Here is a 26,176-nt window from a genome sequence, read left to right as displayed (position 1 = left end):
ATAACGAATGAATTCCTAAGGATTAATGTTTAATTCTGGCAACAGCGACTCACGCCCTCGCCACTGACCAATTAGACACGCGGGTTCTCTAACCCCCGCCCACCCCCTTTGGGGGAAATCCTGCAGAAGGCGCTGATTGGCTCCCGGCTGTTCTTTTGGAACAGCGATTGGTTACAGCGGCTGCCAGTCAACCTATTGTGACGTCGGTCTGGGCGAACACAGTGTAGCCAAGTGTGTGTCAGTTTCAGGTTGGTTACACCAGTCGCCAGGTGAGTCCCTTCACCTGTCCAAGGGGAGCCATTCATAAAGATCTTGGAGCTTTACTGCATTCCAGGAGCAGGGACCGGTGGTGGTGGTGGTGGTAAAAAAAATAATCATCATCTTGGCGGAGGAGGCAGTCCTGACCTGCACCCTTGACCGGATCGGTCTGCCAATGGCCCTGAGGAAAGTGGCTCTGAGCCTCCTGAGCACCACCAGACGCACTACAGCCGCCAGCTCCTTCAGGACACAGGGAACAGTGAAAGCCTTCCGAGGTAAGCGGCCTTTCAATGTCACCGACGCCTATTTATAGTGCCGGCTCGTTAAAGAAGCAAGTTGTGTGTATGTGTATGTGGTCTATTTATTCTTGGATCCTCCAGGAATGGCCTCTTGTGTAACTTTTTTGTGGCAGGAGGGGGAGGCGGAGGGGGGGGGGAGTGGTTGGAACAAATTTCGTGCTTGTAATTTGCTTCCTTTAAAGCTGCAATAGCTTATTTTTATATATATAACTCCGAAAAACTCGACGAAAATGGGACAATATTTCTCTTTGCAATTACCCACATTCTCAAATATTGCACCATTCGCATTTTGCGATTATGTTCGCTTTTTAATAGGAAGGCTTACATTTTCTGTTCGAAGAGGAATCGGGGGCCTATACAACAGGTAACACATGTTTCACCATACACGGCAGCAGCCAAGTACAAATCTATCCTGGTACGATAGCAAAATACTGCAGATGTTGGAAATCCGAAATAACAACAGAAAATGCTGGAAAAACTCAGCAGGTCAGGCAACATCCGTGGAGAGAAATTTGGGTTGAAGAAGGGTCAAACCCGAAACGTCAACTCAAATTTCTCTCCACGGATGTTGCCTGACCTGCTGAGTTTTTCCAGCATTTTCTGTTACAAATCTATCCTGTTCAGTCTGGGTCTGCTTTTGAATCCCAGTCTGGCCAGTTAGAGGGATTGAAAACATCAGGATGTCCCTCCTGGGAGAGGTGGAACCCAAGAAGTTCGAGCTTGAGTGGGCTAAATGGGCTTTCCTGTCCTTGACTTTCTGAATGAGGAAAAAAGAAAGACTTGCAGTGGTCGTGAAAGGCGCTATAGAAATGCATGTCCCAAAGCGCTTTACAGCCAATGAAGTACTTTTTGAAGTGGAGTCACTGTTGTAATGTAGGAAACGCGGCAGCCAATTTGCACACAGCAAGCTCCCACAAACAGCAATGTGATAATGGACCAGATAATCTGTATTTGTTATGTTGATAGAGGGATAAATATTGTCCAGGACACCGGGGAGAACTCCCCTGCTCTTCTACAGAATAGTGTGTTCTTTTACAACCAGCTGAGAGAGCAGACAGGGCCTCGGTTTAACGTCTCATCCGAAAGATGGCACCTCCGACAGTGCCGCACCACCTCAGTGCTGCACTGGGAGTGTCAGCCTAGATTTTTATGCTCAAGTCTCTGGAGTGGGGACTTGAACCCACAACCTCCTGACTCAGAGGTGAGAGAGTGCGGCCCACTGAGCCACAGGCTGACACCTGAAAATGGGAATGAGGGGACACTTTCAGTTGGAGTGTTTGGATATGGCTTTGCCAAGCTGAACTTTCAAGGGAATATGTAGCACGTTTAAGGACACCCTACCCCATGCTGTGCTTTGGTGCTACTCTCTGCCTAAAAGCTTTACCATCATCAGATAGTGACCATTCAATCCTTTGGTCTTTTTTATTTTTTTAAATGAACCTAAATTGCTTTAGTTTGTGTATAAGATGGTTGGAGGGTAGAAAGGTAGGGGTAAAAGGGGATTTCTTGGACTGGAAAGATGTGGTGAGTCGTGTTCCACAGGGGACTATACTAGGATTGATATAAAACCATGATGAGGATTGTGAAAGATGGCAGGTGGACATCAAGAGGCGAACAGGAAAGGCAGATACAGCTCAATGTAGAACAATGTCAAGTAATTTCATTTGGAACTCTGAATACGGAAAGGTAATACACCTTAAATAATAAACTATTAGAACATCAGAAATCGGAGCTGTTGGATCGTCCCTAGCTGCAAATGGCTTGTGTTTTGAGATTTACTTTAAGAACATAGGAATTAGGAGCAGGAGTCGGCCATTCAGCCCCCCGAGCCTGCTCCGCCATTCAATGAGATCATGGCTGATCTTCGACCTCAACTTCTCTTTCCCTCCTGATCCCCATATCCCTTGATTCCCTTAATACCCCAAAATCTATCGATCTCAGTCTTGAACATACTCAACGACTGAGCCTCCACAGCTCTCTGGGGCAGAGAATTCCAAAGATTCACCACCCTCTGAGTGAAGAAATTCCTCCTCATCTCAGTCCTAAATGGCCGACCCCTTATCCTGAGGCTATGACCCCTGGTTCTAGACTCTCCAGCCAGGGGGAAACAACCTCTCAGCATCTACCCTGTCAATCCCTCTAACTTGGTGTGCAGGCACACAAGTTATTAAAGGTTGCAGCATAAGTAGATAGGCCATTAAAAAGGCAAACCGAATCTTTGGTTTTGTATATAGAAGCATAGAATACAAAAGCAAGGTGTTCATGTTGAGTTAGTCCAAGAATATAGGTCATAGATGGAGTTTTCTGAGACTGAACCAGACTGCTTGCTACCGTTATCATATTTGACCCCAAGATCAGCTTCCAACCACATATCCGCGCCATCACTAAGACTGGCTATTGCCACCTCTGTAACATCGCCCATCTCCGCCCTTGCCTCAGCTCATCTGCTGCTAAAACCCTCAACTATGCCTTTGTTACCTCCCTAGACTTGACTATTCCAACTCTCTTCTGGCCAGCCTCTCATGTTCTACCCTCCATAAACTTGAGGTCATTCAAAACTCAGCAGCCCCGTGTCCTAACTCGCACCAAGTCCCATTCACCCATCACCCCCTGTGCTCGCTGACCTACATTGGCTCCCGGTTAAGCAGCGCCTCGATTTCAAAATTCTCATCCTGGTGTTCAAATCCCTCCATGGCCTCGCCCCTCCCTATCTCTGTAATCTCCTCCAGCCTCACAATCCTTCGAGATCTCTGCGCTCCGCCAACTCTGGCCCCTTGAGCATCCCAGATTTTAATTGCTCCACCATTGGTGGCCATGCCTTCAGCTGCCTCGGCCCTAAGGTCCCTAAACCTCTCCGTCTCGTTACCTCTCTTTCCTCCTTTAAGATGCACCTTAAAACCTACCTCTTTGACCAAGCTTTTGGTCACCTGCCCTAGTATCTCCTTATGTGGCTCGGTGTCAAATTTTGTTTGATAACACTCCCGTGAAGCGCCTTGGGACATTTTACTACGTTAAAGGCGCTATATAAATGCAAGTTGTTGTCATTGTGTACAACCTGTGTACAGTTTTGGAAACCCTATTATTGGGATAAAATAAAAGCAATACAAGAGATGCAATGTAGATTCACTCGGATGTTATCGGGGATGAAGGGTTATAGTTATGAAGAGACACCTGAGAAGTTGGGTCTTTGGTTTAAACTAGAGCTGAGAAAGTTACGGAGTAACCTGATCGCCCTTCATAATCTTGAAGACCTCTATGATATGGTAAATAGCGACAGGTTGTCTTCACTGCTTGGTAAGACAGCAATTAGTGAGCACAAACTGTAAGATAATAAAAACTTGGAAGGGGGAAGTCAGGGAAGATTTCTTCACACAGTGGTTAGCATAGGAAATTCTCGGCCACAAACCACTGTTGAACCAGCATCCATAAATGCTCATAAGGAAATTCGATAGTTGCTTCAAGGTATTGCGTCATGAACAGGAGAGTGGAATTAGACTAGGTGGCTCGCCTGACGACAGATACTAGCACAGATCTGATGGGCCGAACGGGCTGTCCCTGTGCAGTAACACACTAAAGTTCTGCAGCACACGGGCGATATTTTTCCATGCAGTCACGCTGTGGCCTCTCTGACTGGAGACGGCCAGTTGTGTGGCATTGGCCATTTACCCACTAGGAAGTAGAGGGAGGTTGCCCGAACTTATTTCACATAAGGCTAGCAGACCGAGGAGACTTCCATCCCGTTCGTCTTGGCTGGATTTGAACCAAGTCCTAGAGGTGAAAGACCAATATCTAATCCATGGCACCACCTAGTTTCTCCCCAGAGATGAGCCTCTAATTCTCAGATGGTTTCAAAGTGGTGATAAAATAGACAATGTGTAACCGAACCAATGAACAGGCGTACCTCTACATAGTGAGATTGCAGGGTCTCAAGCCATCTCTTAGGATGAACTGGTCAGTTGGGCAGAAAAGCGGCAAATGGAATTCAATCCGGAAAAGTGTGAGGTAATGCATTTGGGAAGAGGCAACAAGGCAAGGGAATACACAATTAATGGGAGGATACTGAGAGGTGTGGAGGAACAGAGGGACCTTGGAGTGTATGTCCACAGATCCTTAACGGTAGCAGGACAGGTCGATTTAAGTAGTTAAAAGGGCATATGGAATGCTTTCCTTTATTAGCCGAGGCATAGAATACAAGAGCAGGGAGGTTATGCTTGAACTGTATACAACACTGGTTAGGCCACAGCTTGAGTACTGCGAGCAGTTCTGGTCACCACGTTACAGGAAGGATGTGATTGCACTAGAGAGGGTGCAGAGGAGATTTATGAGGATGTTGCCTGGGCTGGGGAATTTTAGCCACGAGGAAAGATTGAATAGGCTGGGGTTGTTTTCTTTGGAACAGAGGAGGCTGAGGGGGGACCTAATTGAGGTGTATAAAATTATGAGGGGCTGAGAGAGAGTGGAGAGGAAGGACCTATTTCCCTTAGCAGTGGGGGTCAAGAACCAGGGGGGCATAGATTTAAAGTAATTGGTAGAGGGGAGATGAGGGGAAAAAAATTTCACCCAGAGGGTGGTGGGGGTCTGGAACTCACTGCCCGAAAGGGGGGTAGAGGCAGAAACCCTCCTCACATTTAAAAAGTACTTGGATGTGCACTTGAAGTGCCGTAACCTACAGGGCTACGGACCTGGTGCTGGAAAGTGGGATGAGGCTGGGATCGCTCTTTTTCCGACCAACACTGACACGATGGGCCGAATGGCCTCCTTCTGTGTCATAATTTTTCTGATTCTATGGCAGGGGCAGCAACAACAACCCATCACTAATTAATTACGTTTTGATCTGTCCTTTTGCTACTCAGTCCATTGGTCGGTCTACAGCAAAAATCTATTTTGTAAATGAGTAATCCGACCGTTTAACCTTTGATTGAAAGTTCATCTTGGCCAGTAGGGACTGTTCTCGTTGGACATTGAGATTTTAAAGTTGCACCACCGTGATAGGAGCATAGGAACAGGAGGAGGCCATTCAGCCGCTTGAGCTTGTTCTGCCATTCAATTCGATCATGGTTGACCTTGATCTTTACTATTACTATAATGTTTGATTTGAAGCTTATCAGTTCAGCTCTTGATACCTCTAAGTGACACGGGGATGAGAGAACTTATACTATATTATTATTACTACAGGACTTTACTTTTACCCAGTGTTATAAATCTCATCATTCATCAAGAAACTACTCATGAAATAACGCTGGACGGCCAGCTGGTGGCGCCGTCCAAGGAGTATAAATACTCGGGTGTCGGCCCCAGCTTACCAGGGACATTTTGTAAGACAAGGAACTAGTGAAGTACAACTAGCCCTCCATGTTCTGAAACAAGTTGATTAAAGCCTTGCTTTATGCTCAAACCACGTGCGTAGTGAGTTTTATTACGTCACCCAGACTCTCAGGTTTTAATTACTAGAGTAAAAAGAGTGAGATGCTCAAAAAACTTGTGAAATTCAATTTTCTCCACTTCCATTCTCCCCTTCCCAAGAGAAATGACTTCTGACGAAGAGTCATCGACCTGAAACGTTAACTCTGTTTCTCTCTCCACACATGAATATAATTGCTGCTATAACGATTAAGGATTCCAGAAGGAAGTGAACTGTACAGGGACAGATACTATTCAAATCGCCTTTTCCTTTTCTCTTTACAGAGAAAGATGAAAAATTCGAAGAGCAGAAAATCTCCAAATGTAAGTTATGCTGTTTAAAACTCGCTGCACTGCACTGATCTTCCTCTGCGGACTTTGGGCTTTAATTTCTTCTGCCGATTTAAATTTTTTTTAAGAACATCGAGTTTCCATTTAGCTTTATTTCAGCAGCTACTTGAACGGTTTAAGGACGATTAGCACGGCGCAGATAAGCAGTTAATCAGGGTTGTAAAAATAGCACGATAGCAAAATACTGCGGATGCTGGAAATCCGAAATAACAACAGAAAACGCTGGAAAAACTCAGCAGGCCAGGCAACATCCGTGGAGAGAGAAACAGAGTCAATGTTTCAGGTGGCAGCTGTCTTTCACTCTGCCAGCGCATTTCACACTTCATCTAGAGCCATTGTTTGTTTCTTTACCTGTCCTATTACCATCTCGTCTCCCCTTGAATATCTCTTAATGTCTCTTCTTTCATCCCCTCCCCCATTTCCCAGCCCCCAAACTGCCTTTTAATCTGTTTCATTTCCTGCCTTTTTTCTCTCAGTTCTGACGAAGGGTTTTGACCCGAAGCGTTGACTCTGTTTCTCTCTCCACGGATGTTGCCTGGCCTGCTGAGTTTTTCCAGCGTTTTCTGTTGTTATTTTGTAAAAATAGCATGCAGACAAGGGAATGAACGCTTGTGTTCATGTCAATCCCAAGTCACAAGGTTTGTTTGAGTACTTTCCTTTTTTTTAAAAATTGACTTTTCCCCCCCCCCCCACAGCGGCTAAGGTCCAGTTTGACTGGCGAGATGCCCTGAACCTGGAGGGCCAGCTGACTGAGGAGGAGATCCTGATCAGAGACACTTTCCGCACATATTGCCAAGCGAAGCTGATGCCAAGGATCCTCATGGCAAACCGGAATGAAGGTGCGAATTCTGAACTGTGGGCTATCAACTTATTTGCATTTTCTGCGCTCCTCCAATTCTGCCCTCTTGAGCATCCCTGATTATAATCGCTCCACCATTGGCGGTCGTGCCTTCAGCTGCCTGGACCCTAAGCTCTGGCATTCTCTCCCTAAACCTCTCCGCCTCGCTACCTCTCTTTTTTCTCCTTTAAGACGCTCCTGAAAACCTCCCTCATTGACCAAGCTTTTGGTCATTTGCCCTAATTTCTCCTTATGTGGCTCGTGTCAAATTTTTTGTCTGATTGCACTCCTGTGAAGAGCCTTGGGATGTTTTACTACATTAAAGGCGCTATATCACACAGAATCACAGAAACCCCACAGTGCAGATAGAGGCCATTTCGGCCCATCGAGCCTGCACCGACACATATCCCACCCGATCCCCGTAACCCCTGCACCAACACATATCCCACCCTATCCCCGTAACCCCACGTATTTAATCCCCCTAACACTAATGGTCAATTTATCATGGCCAATCAACCTAACCCGCACATCTTTGGACTGTGGGAGGAAACCGGAGCACCCGGAGGAAACCCACGCAAACATGGGGAGAATGTGCAAACTCCACACAGACAGTCACCCGAGGCCGGATTCAAACCCGGGTCCCTGGCGCTGAGGCAACAGTGCTAACCACTATACAAGTTGTTGTTGTTGTTAAATTATCCTTTTATTCCAGATGCTGAATTTCAACCCCTAACAATCCCACCCTCAAAGCCCAAGTAACTCTGTTCTATATCAACAACAACTTGTATAGAGTGCCTCTTTACGCTCCTGTGAAGGATGTTTTACTACGTTAACAGACAAAAATTGACACCGAGCCAAAGAAGGTGATATTAGGGCAGGTGACCAAACGCTTGGTCAATGAGGGAAGTTTTAAGCAGCACCTTTAAAGGAGGAGAGAGAGATGGAGAGGTTTCGGGAGGGAATTCCAGAGCTTGGGGCCCAGGCAGCTGAAGGCACGGCCGCCAATGGTGGAGCGAAGGAAATCGGGCATTTAGGACACTGGGCTTGGAGGAACGCAGCGATCTCGGAGGGTTGTGGGGCTGGAGGAGGCTACAGAGTTGGGGAGGAGCGAGCCCATGGAGAGATTTGAACACGTATGAGAATGTTGAATTCTAAACCTTGTAGGCCAATGAGCATTGGGGGGGGGTGAATGGGAGTGGGCGGGGTATCTGCTTGGACTTGCTGTTCAAAATTTGCGGGCCTGGAGGTTTGGAAAGGGCAGTTCTTAGCCCTGTTACCTCAGCCCAGGTTAGGGGAGCTGAGGCCAATGTCTCACCCTACTGATGCCCCACTGAGATCAGCTACCCAGCCCAGACTGGGGATTGAATCCGGTGATCTACCAGGCGATGGCCTTGCTCATTTAGGCTGAGTGAAAGCTGCTTCTTGTTAGTCTACGATCCTAGGAATTCTCTGTCCAAAGGGCTGTGGATGCTGAGTCGTTGAGTGTATTCAAGGCTGAGATCGATAGATTTTTGGACTCCTGGGGAATCAAGGGAATCGGGCGGGAAAGTGGAGATGAGGTAGAAGATCAGCCATGATGTTATTGAATGGCGGAGCAGGCTCGAGGGGCCGAATGGCCGACTCCTGCTCCTATTGCTTATGTTCTCATATCCTATTTATTTATATTCAAACAAGTTTCTCCTTTTCTGAACGTATTTCTACATAATGCTTTACTTCCTTCCAGTGTTTCATCGTGAAATCCTACTGGAGATGGGAGAGTTGGGAGTGCTGGGATCAACAATTAAAGGTAACGCAATGTTCAGACTTACATTTTCCGCCGTGTGGTAAAAAAGATCTTCTGATTATGGACCACTAAAGAAGTTATATTAATGTGGTTTCTCCCCTGTTGCGCTGTTTCTCTCTCTCTCTCTCTCCTTCTGCTAAAGAGTCGGGAGGCGTAGAATATTTGTAACTCGTGACAGATCAGTGCTTGAAATGCGATCTTGTCGAAAGATCAGATCAGATCAGCCATGATCTTTGCAGTGGGAAAAGAGTTAAACTGACATAGCTGGCGGTTTCACTGAATGGTGTAATAAAGACAATAATCTAATCGGCCTTTGCAGTAGTAAGCTTTTTCTAAGTTGCTGAATTGGCAGTGGAGATAACCTAGCTGGACATGGAACCATAAGAGGCCTAAGAGGATGGAAGTTCTGTTCTGGCAGGAAAGTAAAACAATGAAAGAGGCCGAGAGAGGCAGGAAAGGAGGACAATGAGTCAGAAGTACAATGTTGATGAGACCCCATCTGGCATAAACAAAGGTCATAGGTGCAACAACAGCTTGGGGGATAACGGACATATACTTTTCCGATAATAAAGGCGGTACTTTAATGTAACGCGGTATAGGCAACCAATCAGTGAAGATGCATGTGGGCCAAGGTCCAATCAGGTGGCAGGAATGAATTTTGACGTGTGTTGTAATGTATAAAAATGTAGTGTTTGCTGTACCAATTTGGAAAAGTCTGGCTAAGACAGAGCAGACTGTCTCCCCACCGGTGCAATAAAGACAACTTGACCATCGATCTAAAACCTTGTGTCGAGTGTTGGTTTAAAATACTCCACAACAATCTTATTGAATGGCGGAGCAGGCTCGAGGGGCCGAATGACCTGCTCCTACGTCTTATGTATAAAGTCAATGGGCTCCGTTTTGCTGCAGTCAGTGGTCACGTTGAGGGCCTGACGTGCAGCCGTTAACTGCACTTCGAGCTGTTGAAAGCCAACACCCTAGAGCTCCCCCCAACAGTTCTGCAGAAGGCAGTGGTCGCTTGGCCCCAGAGGCCATGTGTGAGCCCCGAGCTCTTTGTCCGTGGAAGGTGTCACAGCCAAGCCTGATCCTCCCCTCATCCAACATCGGCGCATGCACTTTGGCGGGGGGGGGGCGGCGGCGGTTTGGTTGCTATCTGGTGATTAGGAGTGGGAATCCCGGCAGCTCCCCCCTGCCCCATTACCTCATTGCGGCCACCTGTAGCACTTCAGTTGTCACCCAGCTGAGGCCAGCTAACAGCACAGGTTGAACTTGGGACCTTCTTGGTTTGTTTGGCTCAGCCCCATATTGTACATTTACCCACCTTACCATCAGATCAAGTGGAAATTGACTGCTATTCTAGAATCATAGAATAGTACAGCACAGAAGGAGGCCATTCAGCCCATCGAGTCTGCACCGGCTCTTTCGAAGCGCAATCCAGTTAGTCCCGCTCTTTCCCCAAATCCCTGCAATTTTTTCTCCAAGTATTTATCCAATTCCCTTTTGAAGGCTGCTATTGAATCTGTATCCACCGCCCTATCAGGCAGCGCGTTCCAAATCCTAACCACTCGTTGCGTAAAAAACGTTTTTCCTCATGTCGCCTCTGGTTCTTTTGACAATCACCTTAAATCTGTGCCCTCTGGTTAGCAGCCATTGGAAACATTTTCTCTTTATTTACCCTTTGTGATTTTGAACTTCTCGATCAAATCTCCTCTCAGCCTTCTCTGCTCCAGGTAGAACAACCCCAGCTTCTCCAGTCTCTCCACGTAACTGAAGTCCCTCATCCCTGGAACTTTAGTTGATGTGGCGCTCTTGACTGTGTGATTCTAATTGGTTTGGAAGTGGTTTGACCTGTTCCGATTTTGCTTGTTTCAATAAAGGAATTGGGTATCTAACGGTTCAGAGTCTATGCTTCCAGGCTACGGGTGTGCTGGCACCACATACATAGCTTACGGACTGATCGCACGGGAAGTGGAGCGCGTGGACAGCAGTTACCGGTCAGTAATGAGTGTCCAGTCCTCGCTGGTAATGCACCCGATTTTTGCCTATGGTACGGAAGCACAGAAGCAGAAGTACCTCCCAAAGCTAGGTCAGTGGCCGAGTCCGGTCTTGTGTTTGTGTCTCCAGCAGCTTCGCTCTAACCTGCCGCCAGTTGATCCATTTTTTGTCTTTGTGTTTCTGCCCTTTTTGTGTCCTCGTAGCCAAAGGGGAATTGTTGGGCTGTTTCGGTCTAACGGAACCGAACCATGGAAGTGACCCTTCCGGCATGGAAACCAAGGCGCGATTCAACCCAAGCAGCAACACCTACACCCTAAATGGATCCAAGACCTGGTACGTAAACAAGGGGGTCTTCAAGGAGACTATCCAGCAAGGATGTTTTGCTAAACCTTTATAAAAGACTGGTTAGGCCTCAGCTGGAGGATTGTGGCCAATTCTGGGCACCACACTTTAGGAAGGATGCCAAGGCCTTAGAGGGGCTGCAGAGAGGATTTACCAGAATGGTAGCGGGGATGATAGGTGATGTGGAGAGACTGGAGAAGCTGGGGTTGTTCTCCTTGGAGCAGAGAAGGTTAGGAGGAGATTTGATAGAGGTGCTCAAAATCATGAGGGAGTTTGATAGAGTAAATAAGGAGAAACTGTTTCCAGTGGCAGGAGGGTCGGTAACCCGAGGACACAGATTCAAGGTGACTGGCAGAACCAGAGGCGACAGTGAGTGATCTGGAACGCACTGCCTGAAAGGGTGCTGGAAGCCAATTCAATAGTAACTTTCAAAAGGGTGTTGGATAAATACTTGAAGGGGAAAACATTTACAGGGCTGTGGGGAAAGAGCAGGGGAGTGGGACTAATTGGACAGCTCTAAAAGACAGACAGACTTGCATTTATATAGCGCCTTTCACGACCACTGGATGTCCCAAAGTGCTTTACAGCCAATGAAGTATTTTTGAAGTGGAGTCACTGTTGTAATGTGGGAAATGTGGCAGCCAATTTGCGCACAGCAAGCTCCCACAAACAGCAATGTGATAATGACCAGATTATCTGTTTGTGATGTTGATTGAGGGATAAATATTGGCCCCATGACACCGGGGAGAACTCCCCTGCTCTTCTTCCAATAGTGGCCGTGGGATCTTTTACATCCACCTGAGAGGGCAGACGGGGCCTTGGTTTAATGTCTCATCCGAAAGACGTTAATTGGATAGCTCTACCAAAGGGCCAGCACAGGAACGATGGGGCTGAATGGCCTCCTTCTGTGCTGTCTGATTCTGTGATGCACTTGAACTGGATAAAGTTTGAAGACTTATTGTCTAATATATGTAGCAAAATAAAATAGGTGGCCGGGCCAATTTTAACTTCAGCCAGCCTAAATGGGGCTGTAGCATCCCGAACCGCTGGAGCGGACTCTGCCGAGGATCAAACGTGCGGCCCTCCAGTCTAAAAGAAAAAGTTGTTGTTTATATTTTAAAATATAATAAGCTGCCAATCCTGCTCATTTATTGTGGAGCAGATTATTCAATGTGCTTTTTATAAATTGAATCTTTTCACTGCACATGACAAAACTATTTAAAAAATAAAGTATTTTCTCCTAATACTGTGTTACAGGAGTAATAGGTTCTCTCTACGTGTTCTCTGACTCCCTGGTTGTGAGTCATACAGGTCAGAAAGGTTCCTGGTTCCATGCTAGTTCTGTGCTGAATTAGCAGTTCTCAGACTGTGTTATGGAAGGGAAAGCTAACTGAGGTTCCCTCTTCTGATCACCATTCAGTAACCACTGCAAGAAATTGTCCCTGCGCGTGTGTGTTGTGTCCCTGTGCGCGTGTGTCTGCTTGCGTGTCTCTGTACGTGTGTCTGCGCGTCTGTCTGTGGAGTGAAGACATGACTAGGCTGGCTGTGACACCGTCCTGTTGGATAGCCAGTCGACACTTTAAGTGCACGAATGAATGATGGTCACTTGGAGTGAACGCTGCATGATTTTTGATAGATTTTTGGACTCTAAGGAAATCGAGGGGATATGGTGATCGGGCGGGAAAGTGGAGTCGAGGTCGAAGATCAGCCATGATCTTATTGAATGGCGGAGCAGGCTCGAGGGGCCGAATGGCCGACCCCTGCTCCTAATTCTTATGATGGAGCCTTCAGAACAGGCGAGGAAAGGAGAAAAAATTCTCCTCATTCGTGAGAAAATGTAGCGCATTCCTGTTTGCCCACGCTCAGCCTTGCACAAGCCTGACTGAAAATTAATAAACAGTCGGGCACTTGGAAGCTGTGTACAGCAGCTCCAAGGAGTAGTGGAATGCGCCTCCTTTTTCCAGAATAGTAAAAAAAAAGAAATTTATTTTTTAGCGTGTTAACCAGACCGGATGCTCCACGAGCGCGACTTCACTTTCAGTTTGGAGGAATGCTGCTTTCTCGGTCACCAGCTCAGCCAATGGCTCAGTGGGTTAACAATCTAGGCTGACACTTCAGTGCGGTGTTGAGGGAGTGCTGCACTGTTGGGGGTGCCGTCTTTTCGGCTGAGACGTTAAACCGAGGCCCCCCCCCGTCTGCCCTGAGGTGGGCTTACAAGATCCCACGGGCTTGAAGACGAGCAGAGAGTTATCCCCGGTCAAGCTATGCCCTGGCCACCATTTACCCCTCGACCAACACCTAAAACGGATGAGCTGGTCGTTTATTTCATTGTGGGAGCTTGCTGTGTGCAAATTGGCTGCCGTGTTTCCTACATTACAACACTTCAAAAGTACTTCATTGGCTGTAAAACGCTTTGGCATGTCTTGAGGCCATAAAAGGCGCTATAGAAATGCAACTTCTTTCTTAAAGCACTGCTCAGTGTGGTATTGAGATTCATTCACGCACACGATTGTAATCGGGACCAGGAACCTAGGCTTCTCCCCGCCCTCCCCCTGCTGCCCCTCCTTGCCTGTGAGCACTAGAGCCTATCTAGTAGCCCCAACCTCTGCCCTGGCTGAGAACCATTAGTGGCACAGACTGGCGATTGAACCTTGACCTTTGTGGTGTGTATGACTCATTTACCCACTGAGGTATTTGGGAGAGGAGAGAGCGACGATCACCTTGAAACACCGCCATGTCAAAGTCTTTTCTGTTTGAATAATATGAAACACTTTTTTTTTTTTTTTTTTTTCCCCTGACTAGGATTACAAACTCGCCGATGGCCGACATCTGCGTGGTCTGGGCCAAGTGCGACGACGGGAAAGTGCGGGGTTTCATTCTGGAGAGGGGGGCGAAGGGCCTGGCCACACCGAAGATCGAGGGGAAGTTTTCGCTGCGCGCCTCTTCGACCGGGATGATTCTGATGGAGGATGTGGAGGTGCCGGCCGAAAACCTGCTGCCCAATGCGGTGGGCCTCGCGGTAAGAATGTACCAGGGAAGAGCCGTTTAAACAAAAAAAACGTAATGGCCGTGAGGCCTGTCTGATTGCGAATGGCCTTTCTAAAAAGGAACAGCCTGCTAGAGCAAGAAGAATTGGTCTGGGAGAGAGGGGTAATCAATTGGCATGGTACACCCTTTTTCTGTTAAAACTAGGTAAATTCACATGGGGAGCTTCCTAGAAAACCTAGCCCCAAAGATCAAGGGGTATGGGGAGAAAGCAGGGACCAGGTACTGAATTTGGATGATCAGCCATGATCACATTGAATGGCGGAGCAGGCTCGAGGGGCCGAATGGCCTACTCCTGCTCCTATCTTCTATGTTTCTATGTAATTGTATTGGTACTGGGAGGAACAGCCCAAAATAACACTCTGCCCATTATCAGGTGCAGTACAATATAGGGTACGGCTAGCATAGTGGCTATGTTACTGGACTAGTAATCACGAGGCCTGGACTGATGACCCGGAGACATGAGTTCTAAATCCCACCACGGGGAATTTAAATTCAGCTAATTAAGTAAATCTGGAATAAAAAGCTAGTATCAGTAATGGTGACCATGAAACTATCGGATTGAGGTAAAAACCCATCTGGTTCACTAATATCCTTTTAGGGAAGGAAATCTGCCGCCCTTACCCGGTCTGGCCGATATGTGACTCCAGACCCACAGCAATGTGGTTGACTCTTAACTGCCCCTCTGAAATGGCCTAGCAACAAACCGCTACGACACACCACACGGACTGCAGCGGTTTAAGGCAGCGGCTCACCACCACCTTCTGAACGGCAATTATATAAGAACATAAGAAATAGGAGCAGGAGTTGGCCCTTCGAGCCTGCTCCGCCATTCAATAAGATCATGGCTGATCTTCTACCTCATCTGCACTATCCTCATATCCCTCGATTTCCTTAATATTCAAAAATCTATCGATCTCTGTCTTGAATATACTCAACGACTGAGCCTCCACAGCCCTCTGGGGTAGAGAATTCCAAAGATTCACCACCCTCTGAGTGAAGAAATTTCTCCTCATCTCAGTCCTAAATGGCCGACCCCTTATTCGGAGACTGTGACCCCTGGTTCTAGACTCCCCAGCCAGGGGGAAACAACCTCCCTGTAAGAATTAGGGATGGGCAATAAATGCCGGCCTTGCCAGCGACGCCCACATCTCATGAATGAATTAAAAAAAACGACATTGGCTGCACTCAAATAAAAAGGACTCGACCGGCATAGTTCCCAGGACAGGCGAGACCCGCCCACTTTCTCACCGGATTCGCTGGCTTCACCTCTGACCCACTAAAACCTGCAGGAACTTTCAACGTCCCGATTCAAGTGGAGATCCCCACCCACCCCCCACGACGTTATTACACGCGCCCAAAAACTGGGCGTCCACGTTTCCCCAGTCAGAGAACAGCAGTGGGTGAGAGGAAGCCAACTGGGGAAGGGGGCAATAAGATGGGTATGGTGCCATCCTCCCAAAAACTAGCAGCAAGGGTAAAAGCCCCTATAGCTCCTGGTATCCTGGTCTAGTACGGGTAAGCAGCTTTTCCCCTGTGTAAATGGGTTGATTTCGGAGAACAATTTCAGGTCCAAAGCCCACAATCCTGCCATGATCTTGTCGGGGGTGCCGCCTTTCAGATGAGACATTAAACCAAGGCCCCCCCCCCCCTTGCCGGCTGCCCCCTCGAGTGGACATAAAGACCCCAGGGCCACTATTTCGAGGAAGATGTGAAGTTATCCACTTCGGTAGGTAAAACAGAAAGGCAGAGTATTATTTAAATGGTGATTGGTTGGGAAATGCTGATGTACAAAGGGACCTGAGTGTCCTTGTACACCAGTCACTGAAAGCTAACATGCAGGTGCAGCAAGCAGTTAGGAAGGCAAATAGTGTGTTGGCCTTCATTGCAAGAGGATTTGAGTACAGGAGCAAGGATTAGGCTACTACAGTTGTACAGGGCCTTGGTGAGACCACACCTGGAGTACTGTGTGCAGTTTTGGTCTCCTTACCTAAGAAAGGATATACTTGCCATAGAGGGAGTGCAGCAAAGGTTCACCAGACTGATTCCTGGGATGGCAGGACTGTCGTACGAGGAGAGATTGGGTTGACTAGGCCTGTATTCACTAGAGTTTAGAAGAATGAGAATGGATCTCATTGAAACGTATAAAATTCTGACCGGGCTAGACAGACTGGATGCAGGGAGGATGTTTCCCCTGGCTGGGGGCTTTAGAATGAGGGGTCACAGTCTCAGGATACAGGGTAGGACATTTAGGACTGAGATGAGGAGAAATTTCTTCACTCAGGGCGGTGAACCTGTGGAATTCTCTACCACAGAAGGCTGTGGAGGCCAAGTCACTGAATATATTTAAGAAGGAGATAGATAGATTTCTAGACATAAAAGGCATCAAGGGGTATGGGGAGAGAGCGGGAATATGGTATTGAGATAGAGGATCAGCCATGATCATATTGAATGGTGGAGCAGGCTCGAAGGGCCGAATGGCCTACTCCTACTCCTATATTTCTAAGAGCAGGGGAGGGGAAGTTCTCCCTGGTGTCCTGGCCAATGTTTATCCCTCACCAGCATCTAAATAAAACAGATGATCTGGTCATTATCACGATGCTGTTTGTGGGAGCTTGCTGTGTGCAAATTGGCTGCCGCGTTTCCTACATTACAACAGTGACTGCACTTCAAGATGTACTTTGTTGGCTGTAAAGCGCTTTGGGACATTGTGAGGTCATGAAAGGCACGATATAAATCCAAATCTTGTCGTTTCTTTTCAAATGTCACAATGATCATCAGAGCATCGTTCGAGAGTGTGATTTGCGATTACCCTCGATGGATGATCAGCCATGATCGCATTAAATGGCGGAGCAGGGCCGAGGGGCCGAATGGCAGACTCCTGCTCCTATCTTCTATGTTTCTATGCTATCGCAGCACTACAGATTCCGGTCGTCTTGCACCTCTGATTGGTCCAGTGACTAAGCCCACTTTCGATGGGTACCCCCAAGATATATCCAGGTTCTCAACTGTTTAATAAATGTTGCAATACTTGAGGTTTTTTTTTTTCACTTTTTTCTTCTGGCCCCAGGGTCCTTTCGGGTGTCTGAACAATGCACGGTATGGAATTGCTTGGGGAGCACTGGGAGCTGCAGAGTTTTGTTTGGAAACGGCCAGGCAGTATGCTCTGGACAGGTAAGGGGAAGGAATGTGATTGCCAAGTGTCGCAGTCGCTTGGATTAAAATAATTTTCTGTTGGAATGTCGCCGTGGGCTCCTACCGTCTCTGCTTTTGGCTATGCCCAAGACCTGGGGGGGGGGGGGGGTCTGTGTGTCTGTGTCTCAGTCTGCATCCATAGCATCAGTCACTGCATAGCGACCGGGACTGTCCATTCTCTGCTCCCTAAGGCTGCCCATATCGCCGCCCTGGCTGAGGTCACCCAACTGCACAGACTGGGAATCAAGCCTGGCCATTCCTGGTCTAAATGACTCGGTTTTCTTTCCTTTTATCTTTTTAAGCCCAAGCCAAGCACCCTTCAGTCTGGTGTTTGCTTCCAGGGTCTCCGCCGTTGCTACTCTGTGTATCCAGCCATTGGTGGAGCCTGGAATACTTCTTCAACTGACTATTCATCTCTCCGCCTCCACGTTTCTTCATCGTTCCGGCTTAGCACTTCTTGGGGAAGATGGGGGCAGGAGGGGGGTGAAGAGAGAGAGCTAACACGGCCTGTTCTTGCAGACATCCTCATGGTCTGTTATAGAGCAGCCTTGCCAGGGAACAGGGATCATGCAATCGGCTCACCACCTTGGCTGGATAAGATGCTTTTGTTTTGGTCGGTGGGCTGTCTGATGCCACGACCGAAACCCATGGCTGTGCTCCAGCGAGTCTTCAAACCAAACTACAGAGAAAGCTTCCATTTACTTGAGGTGGAGTGCTTCACTCTCCCAGTTGGGGGAGGCACCCCACTTACCCAGGTCCAGAGAACGTGAGTGCAAAAGCCATGGCTTGGGGATCCCATGATCTGCATCCCTAAATCTCAGCTGCTCCGTGGATTGCGGAGACTAACCGCAGTGTAGAAGATTTTTGATTTTTGGCTTGGCGAATATGTTGTGGAGTGTTTTAAACCAACACTCGACACAAGGTTTTAGATCGATGGTCAAGTTGTCTTTATTGCACCGGTGGGGAGACAGTCTGCTCTGTCTTAGCCAGACTTTTCCAAATTGGTACAGCAAACACTACATTTTTATACATTACAATACATGTCAAAATTCATCCCTGCCACCTGATTGGACCTTGGCCCGCATGCATCTTCACTGATTGGTTGCCTATGCAGCGTTACATTAAAGTACCGCCTTTATTATCGGAAAAGTATATGTCCGTTATCCCCCAAGCTGTTGTTGCACCTATGATCTTTGTTTATGCCAGATGGGGTCTCATCAACATTGTACTTCTGACTCATTGTCCTCCTTTCCTGCCTCTCTCGGCCTCTTTACTTCCAACTCATCATTTTACTTTCCTGCCAGAACAGAACTTACATCCTCTAAGCCTCTTATGGTTCCACGTTATACAGTTTGCAGTCATCAGTCATTCAACATCGACATGTCATTCTTAGGTTATCTCAACTGCCAGTTCAGCAACTTAGAAAAAGCTTACTACTGCAAAGGCCTATTAGATTATTGTCTTTATTACACCATTCAGTGAAACTGCCAGCGATGTCAGTTTAGCTCTTTCCCCACTGCAAATGTAGCCTTGAGAAGAATTGCTGTAAGCTTTTCAAATGGGAAAAGAAAGGGGATTTGGTTGCCTAGAGCATTTAGGAACTTTTCAAAGATGCCACATAGTTTCAGAGTCCAGTTGAGTGGTATTTCAATCCAAACATTATTGTGCGCAGTTCTTAAAACGGTCCCTCTCTTCCACCCTTCGTGCAGGAGAACTTGGGCTGGAGAGAGATTCCCTGCCTTTCCTCCCCATAGCATTTCTTTTAAAGTACCTGTCTTTTTCTACCAGCACTTTCCCAGCAAATGCTGCCTTTGGAAGCACTGAAATCAGCTTTAAAAACTGTAGTTTTCAATGGTGCCTTCAAAGGCGGCACTAACTGGTTCGGCCTCCAGCTGGAGTATTGTGGGCACCACACTTTTGGAAGGACCTCAAGGCTTTGGAGAGTGTGCAGATGAGATTTACTAGAATGGTACCAGGGTTGCGGGACTTCAATTACGTGGAGAAGCTGGGATTGTTCTCCTTAGAGCAGAGAAGGTTAAGGAGAGATTTAATAGAGGCGTTTAAAGTCATGAAATAAGGAGAAACTGTTTCCAGCGGCAGGAGGGTGGGTAACCAGAGGACACCGATTTCAAAGATGGCAAAAAAAAAAAGAGTGGAGATGAGGAGAATTTTTTTACGCAGCACATTGATGTGATCTGGAATGCCCTGCTTGAAAGGCTGGTGGAAACAGATTCAATAGTAACTTTCAAAATGGAATTGGATAAACACTTGAAGGGGGAAAAAGTTGTAGGGCTATGGTGGATGAGCAAGGAGGTAGGACCAATGAGGCAGCTCTTTCAAAGAGCCGGCACAGGCACGATGGGCCAAATGGCCTCCTTCTGTGCTGTATAAGTATCTTACTGAAATGGATAAGATACTGAGGGGGCTCGACAAGGTAGACGCAGAGAGGATGTTTCCCCTCGTGGGGAAATTTAGAACTTGGGGGCACAGTTTCAGAATAAAGGGTCGCCCATTTAGAACTGAGATGAGGAGGAATTTCTTTTGAGTCATAAATCTGTGGAATTCTCTGCCCCAGAGAGCCGTGGAGGCTGGGTCATTAAATACATTTGAGGTGGAGATAAGACAGATTTTTGCAAGATAAAAGAGTGAAGGGTTATGGGGAGCGGGCGGGGAAGTGGCTTTGAGCCCGAGATCAGCCCTGATCTTATTGAATGGCGGAGCAGGCTCGCGGGGCCAAGTGGCCTATTCCTGCTCCTATTTCTCATGTTCTTATGATTCTATGAAATGTTGACCTCGTATCTCGCTGCAGGATTCAGTTTGGGGTCCCCCTCGCTCGAAACCAACTCATCCAGAAGAAAATGGCGGACATGTTGACGGAGATCACGCTGGGCCTTCAGGCCTGCATTCAGCTGGGTCGCTTAAAGGAGGAAGATAAGTACGTTTCAATTACAGTCTCAAAGTAACCAAGGGCTGAACATTAATCCAGTGGGATAAAAACAGAAAATGCTGGAAATACTCAGCAGGTCAGGCAGCATCTGTGAAGAGAGAAACAGAGTTAACGTTTCAGGTCAATGACCCTTCGTCAGAACTGGTAAAAAGCTTTTTTCTCAGTTCTGACGAAGGGTCATCGACCTGAAACGTTAACTCTATTTCTCTCTCTGCAGATGCTGCCTGACCCGCTGAATATTTCCAGCATTCTCTGTTTTTAGTTCAGATTTCCAGCGTCTGCAGTATTTTCTTTCTGTAATAATCCAGTGGGATGTTGGCGGGCAGGTTCTTTTTTTTAAAAAAAAAATAAAAAAAATATGTATATTATTTGTAGGGTTGCTCCTGAAATGATCTCGATGTTGAAGCGGAATTCCTGTGGGAAGGCCCTGGATATTGCCAGGCAAGCACGCGACATACTGGGCGGGAATGGGATTTCTGACGAATACCACGTGATTCGACACGTCATGAACCTGGAGTCTGTAAACACTTACGAAGGTGAGGAAACCGCACCGCGATCGAGACCGGTTTTGTGCATGAAGCTTCCCAAATCCCACCCCCCCCCCCCCCCCCCACCCTGGTTTCCGATGATTAAGTCGGGTAGAGCGAGAGAAACCGTTTCCTCTGGTGGGGGAGGAGTCCAGAACATAGAAACATTGAAGATAGGAGCAGGAGTAGGCCATTCGGCCCCTCGAACCTGTTCCGCCATTCAATGCGATCATGGCTGATCATTCAAATTCAGTACCCTGTCCCTGCTTTCTCCCCATATCCCTTGATCCCTTTAGCCTTAAGAAATATATCCAACTCCTTCTTGAATATATTTAATGAATTGGCCTCAACTGCCTTCTGTGGTAGAGAATTCCACAGGTTCACCACTCTCTGGGTGAAGAAATTCCTCCTCATCTCAGTCCTAAATGGCTTACCCCTTATCCTTAGACTGTGACCCCTGGTTCTGGACTCCCCCGCCATCGGGAACATCCTTCCTGCATCTAGTCTGTCTAGTCCTGTTAGAATTTTATAAGTTTCAATGAGATCCCCTCTCATTCTTCTAAACTCCAGCGAGTACAAGCCCAATTGACCCAATCTCTCCTCGTACGTCATTCCTGCCATCCCAGGTATCAGTCTGGTGAATCTTCGCTGCACTCCCTCCATGGCAAGAACATCTTGCCTCAGATAAGGCGACCAAAACTGCACACAATACTCAAGGTGTGGTCTCACCAAGGCCCACCTATTGGTAGAAGTGTGCAGTTGCAGGTGTGACTGCATGTTATGTGATGCAATATGATGTGTTATAGATATGCATTGTGTGTGTTTTTTTGTTGCTGATCACACATCTCTGGGCAGCCAACCAACCTCACTCACCTCTTGCATCCACCATCATGGGTTTAGACTTACTGATACCACTGCAGTTACAAGATCATTACAGAGGAGGAGGGCCATTCAGCCCATCTTAATTCATCAGTTCATCCAGAAAGACCCTACATTTCCTCCCCCCACCTCCATTACTCCACCTGGAATTACCTTCCACGTATTGATCACTCTTTTATGTGAAGAACAACTTTTTGTTATCCCTCCTAAATTTACATTTTACTAGCTTGAACCTGCAGTCCCCATCTCTTGCAATTTAAAGTAATATTCCGGACTTCCCTTTTCCCTTTCCTGAACAATCTTATCCCTCGATCAGATCATCTCTTGGGCCTCTCTGCCTGGAAAGGAGATGCCTAAGAAGGGAAAGGAAAGAAATGTGCATTTATACAGCGCCTTTCACAACCTCCGGAAGTTCCAAAGTGCTTTACAGCCAATGAAATACTTTTATTTTGAAGTGTAGTCACTGCTGTAATGTAGGGAAACGCGACACTCTGTTCTTTCCTCGTAACTTGGTCCCCCTCCCCCACCCCGGCACTAGGGATCTTGTGGCTCTGGACTGCCTCCAACAGTACAAAGTCTCCCTTGTTTCTCAGTGACCAGAATCAAAGTCACTTTGAAATGAAAATGATCATGGAGGGGAGGGGAGGGGAGGGGGGGGGGGGGGAAAAGAGTTGAAGAATGACACAGCGCAGAAGGGGGCCATTCGGCCCATCATGCCTGTGCCGGCTCTTTGGTGGAGCTATCCAATTAGTCCCACTCCCCCTGCTCCTTCCCCATAGCCATGTAATCATCATCCTTCAATGCTCCATCCAATTCTCTCCTGAATGTCACCATTCAGAGACGAGGAGCATGGTCAGTGATGTTTGCGGGGGTGCATCACACACACCCCTTGGTGGCCACGTGTGTCATGCATGCATTGTTCCCCATTTACCAACTGGTTGAGTTTTCTACGGCATTTACTTCTGTCAACTTCGAAGTGTGCAGCACTATACCCAATGGCAGACTGTGACTGTACCTCTGACTGAAAAGGTTTAACGTGTACTGTGACAGCAAGTTCAATGTGCGTTGAGGAAAGAAAGGATGGGAGGGGCTGTGAGTATTTCTGAGATCTCTGTGTTCTATGCAAACCTAACTGTCCCTGCTTTACTATTTCATTCCTCAGGTACCCACGATATCCATGCCCTGATCCTTGGAAAAGCTATCACAGGCCTGCAATCTTTCACCGTGCAGAAATAGTCCCAATTGTTCAGCTACATGACTTCTAAAAAAAATAGCACTTTGTTGATTGTTTTGATCCAGATTCACATCAGTTCAGTCCAGCTTTGTCGATTGTTTGATCCAGATTCACATCAGTTCGGTCCAGGTGGCCGGTCCAGCGTTTTGAAAAGACTTGGCCTCTTGAGTACTGACGTTCCTCCGCTTTCAAAACTCCGTGTTTTCCTAATTATCGAATCTTGCAGCACCGTGCCTGTGCCGGCTTTTTGAAATGAGCTATCCAATTGGTCCCACTCCCCGGCTCTCTCCCCGTAGCCCTGCAAATTTTCTCCTTTTTCAAGTATTTATCCGATTCCCTTTTGAAAGCTACTACTGAATCTGCTTCCACCGCCCTTTCAGGCAGCGCATTCTGTATCAACCCACTGTAAAATCACATCTCCCCCCCCACCCCCTGCCCTGGTTCCTTTTGCCAATGACCTTAAATTAGATTTTTAAAAAGTTATTTTATGGAACCTTCCATTTAAAAGCAATGCACAGAAATAAGGGGTTGGGTATGGAAGGTTACGACACGGAAGGTGGCTATTTTGCCCGGTTTCTGTGTTGTCTCTCTGCTGGAGCAATTCTGAACTAACTCTACTGCCCGGCCCCTTTCTCCGTAAGCCCTATATCCTCCTCTGCTTCAAACGTTTATTTTGAAACTGTAAAGCTGTTTTAGTTCTTTTGTCTTTTTTGAGTCAATAATTCCAAAAGAGTTAATGGTTGGAGAGAGAAAAAAATTTGAATGGACAATTTTTTTTTTTAAATCGACATTTTCCATTTAAGAGTTTTTTTTCTCCTCCCAAATCCTTTTTGCCTTTCCCTTTACTTCAATCCTCACCCCTTACCTAAACTCTCTAATTTGAGTTACCCTGAAATTGTAAACATTAATTGTGCTGAGAGTTCAATGTCTCTCAGCAAATCTAAACGTTTAACTGTTCTGAGAAAGGATTCACACTACGGTCAGCCAGGAGCTGAAATATTCTCATTTATTGCCTCTTCACCTGTGCCTTCATTTAAAAAACATACACCACCGGTTGGCCTCAACTACAAGCTATAAATTATGTTGGTTCTTTGCTGTTTACCCTAGCACTCCTAGCAATGCACACATTTGTAAGATGCTCAAGTAAGTACCTTTGCGCTTCCACTATTTGCAAGGATCCTAGTTTGCACATAGAAATGGGAAGAATGTGATTCTCGTCCCAGAAAAAAATCCTGCTATCCCATGTAACAAACCTGAATTGCCACAGACTACTGCCTCTAATTCTAGGCAACAGTAGCCAATCTGTATATTAAAGCAAAGCTAGTGATTGTAAGGAGGGAGAGGAAATCGCAATTTCCACCGCCCCCCCCCCTCCTCCTCCTCCTCCTCCTCCCCCGCGCAAACAAAACTCTGGTAAAAGTTACAGAATCCCATCTTGTAAATCAGGAGCAGCTTTTCCGATACGTGAACCAGTCTGGTCTGCAGTGCTCCAGGGTGCTGTTGTTGAGCCAGACTGGTTCAATGTTAGAACACGGAGGGGTAGGCGTGTGACTGGAGTTCGAGACACCTGGGTTTAGCTGGTTAAGCTCCTGCATGCGCTAGGGAGGCCCCCCCCGAGCCTTGACCCTGTGGACTTTTGTTAAGTGGGGTGTGCTTCTACAGGGAGAGGGTGCGCATTCCCGAGCGGACAAACAAGCAACCGCCTGGGTGGATTTCGCCTGGTCTGGCGACTCCTAAACACGTCGATTGGGTTTCTGGTTGTGTCGGACCCCTGGCTGACCAAAGAGTGTTTTTTTTTTTGCTGCCACGTGAAATGCTTTTTCAAATTGACTGACTTACTGACACGACCTCTACCTTTTAAAGAGAATTGACACTTTGGTGAGATCAATGATCGACATATTCTAGACAACAAAGAAAACCCTCCTCTCTCTCTCTCTCTCGCTCTCCAACCAAAGAAAGTTTTTGTGCTGCCAACTCTTCAAGGTTCCTCTGCAATCAGCTGCCAGACTCTCGCAAGAAACCCGAGGAGATCCTCTCCGATGTATGGAAGCCACACAGAGTTTGCTATTTCTTACACCTTTTTGTCCTTGAGAAAAAGGTCTTGCCTCTAATTGGCACCTGCCCCCTCCCCCCGGCAACATGACTAACAGCGACAACCGACTGCGTGTGGGCGGGAACTCCGTGTGGGCGCTGTGCCACCATTTCCCTGATAGAGAAACATCCCAACACCTTCCTTCAAAAAGAAAATGTTGCTTGTAAAGTTAGCATTGTGTTTCTAAGCAATAAAATACTGGCCGAACCTGACTAAAAATAATATGCAGTTTGTATGTGCGTTTTGGAAGGAAATGTTCTTTTGTAAATCTTGTAATGCATTTCAGGGCGAGTTAACAATAAAATCACCGCCCTCTCCTGCGGCCGAGGCCTGTGGATTATCGTGTGTTTGGATCTTGTTGTGTGATTGGGCAGATGCAGTATAATGTGGATAAATGCGAGGTTATCCACTTTGGTGGGAAAAACAGGAAGGCAGATTATTATCTGAACGGCAATAGATTGGGAGAAAGGGAAGTGCAACGAGACCTGGGCGTCCTTGTGCACCAGTCGCTGAAGGTAAGCATGCAGGTGCAGCAGGCAGTTAAGAAGGCAAATGGTATGTTGGCCTTCGTAGCGAGAGGGTTCGAGTACAGGAACAAGGATGTCTTGCTGTAATTGTACAGGGCCTTGGTGAGACCACACCTTGAGTATTGTGTGCAGTTTTGGTCGCCTTATCTGAGGATGTTCTTGCCATGGAGGGAGTGCAGCGAAGATTCACCAGACTGATACCTGGGATGGCAGGAATGACGTATGAGGAGAGATTGGGTCGATTGGGCTTATACTCGCTGGAGTTTAGAAGAATGAGAGGGGATCTCATTGAAACTTATAAAATTCTAACAGGACTAGATGCAGGAAGGATGTTCCTGATGGCGGGGGAGTCCAGAACCAAGGGTCACAGTCTAAAGATAAGAAGGGGTAAGCTATTTAGGACAGAGAGGAGGAGGAATTTCTTCACCCAGAGAGTGGTGAACCTGTGGAATTCTCTACCACAG

General features: G+C 47.1%; 1 protein-coding gene across 1 annotated transcript; it reads left to right on the top strand.

Annotated features, from left to right (window-relative positions):
- Positions 1-201: 201 nt before the first annotated feature.
- Positions 202-25,530, top strand: gcdhb (glutaryl-CoA dehydrogenase b). Its single transcript, XM_085971703.1, has 11 exons — positions 202-533; positions 6,243-6,281; positions 7,004-7,147; positions 8,870-8,932; positions 10,845-11,015; positions 11,128-11,257; positions 14,069-14,285; positions 17,382-17,485; positions 20,316-20,441; positions 20,829-20,989; positions 23,022-25,530. Exons 1-11 carry the CDS (start codon positions 434-436, stop codon positions 23,093-23,095), a joined length of 1,329 nt encoding a protein of 442 aa, XP_085827829.1. The 5' UTR covers positions 202-433; the 3' UTR covers positions 23,096-25,530.
- Positions 25,531-26,176: the final 646 nt, after the last annotated feature.

This window comes from Somniosus microcephalus, chromosome 31 (assembly GCF_052327205.1).
Source record: "Somniosus microcephalus isolate GS21.2 chromosome 31, FLI_Smic_1.0, whole genome shotgun sequence".
Lineage (NCBI taxonomy): Eukaryota > Metazoa > Chordata > Chondrichthyes > Squaliformes > Somniosidae > Somniosus > Somniosus microcephalus.
The sequence above is the reverse complement of the archived record's forward strand: the minus strand, read 5'-3'. Positions and strand labels throughout refer to the sequence as shown.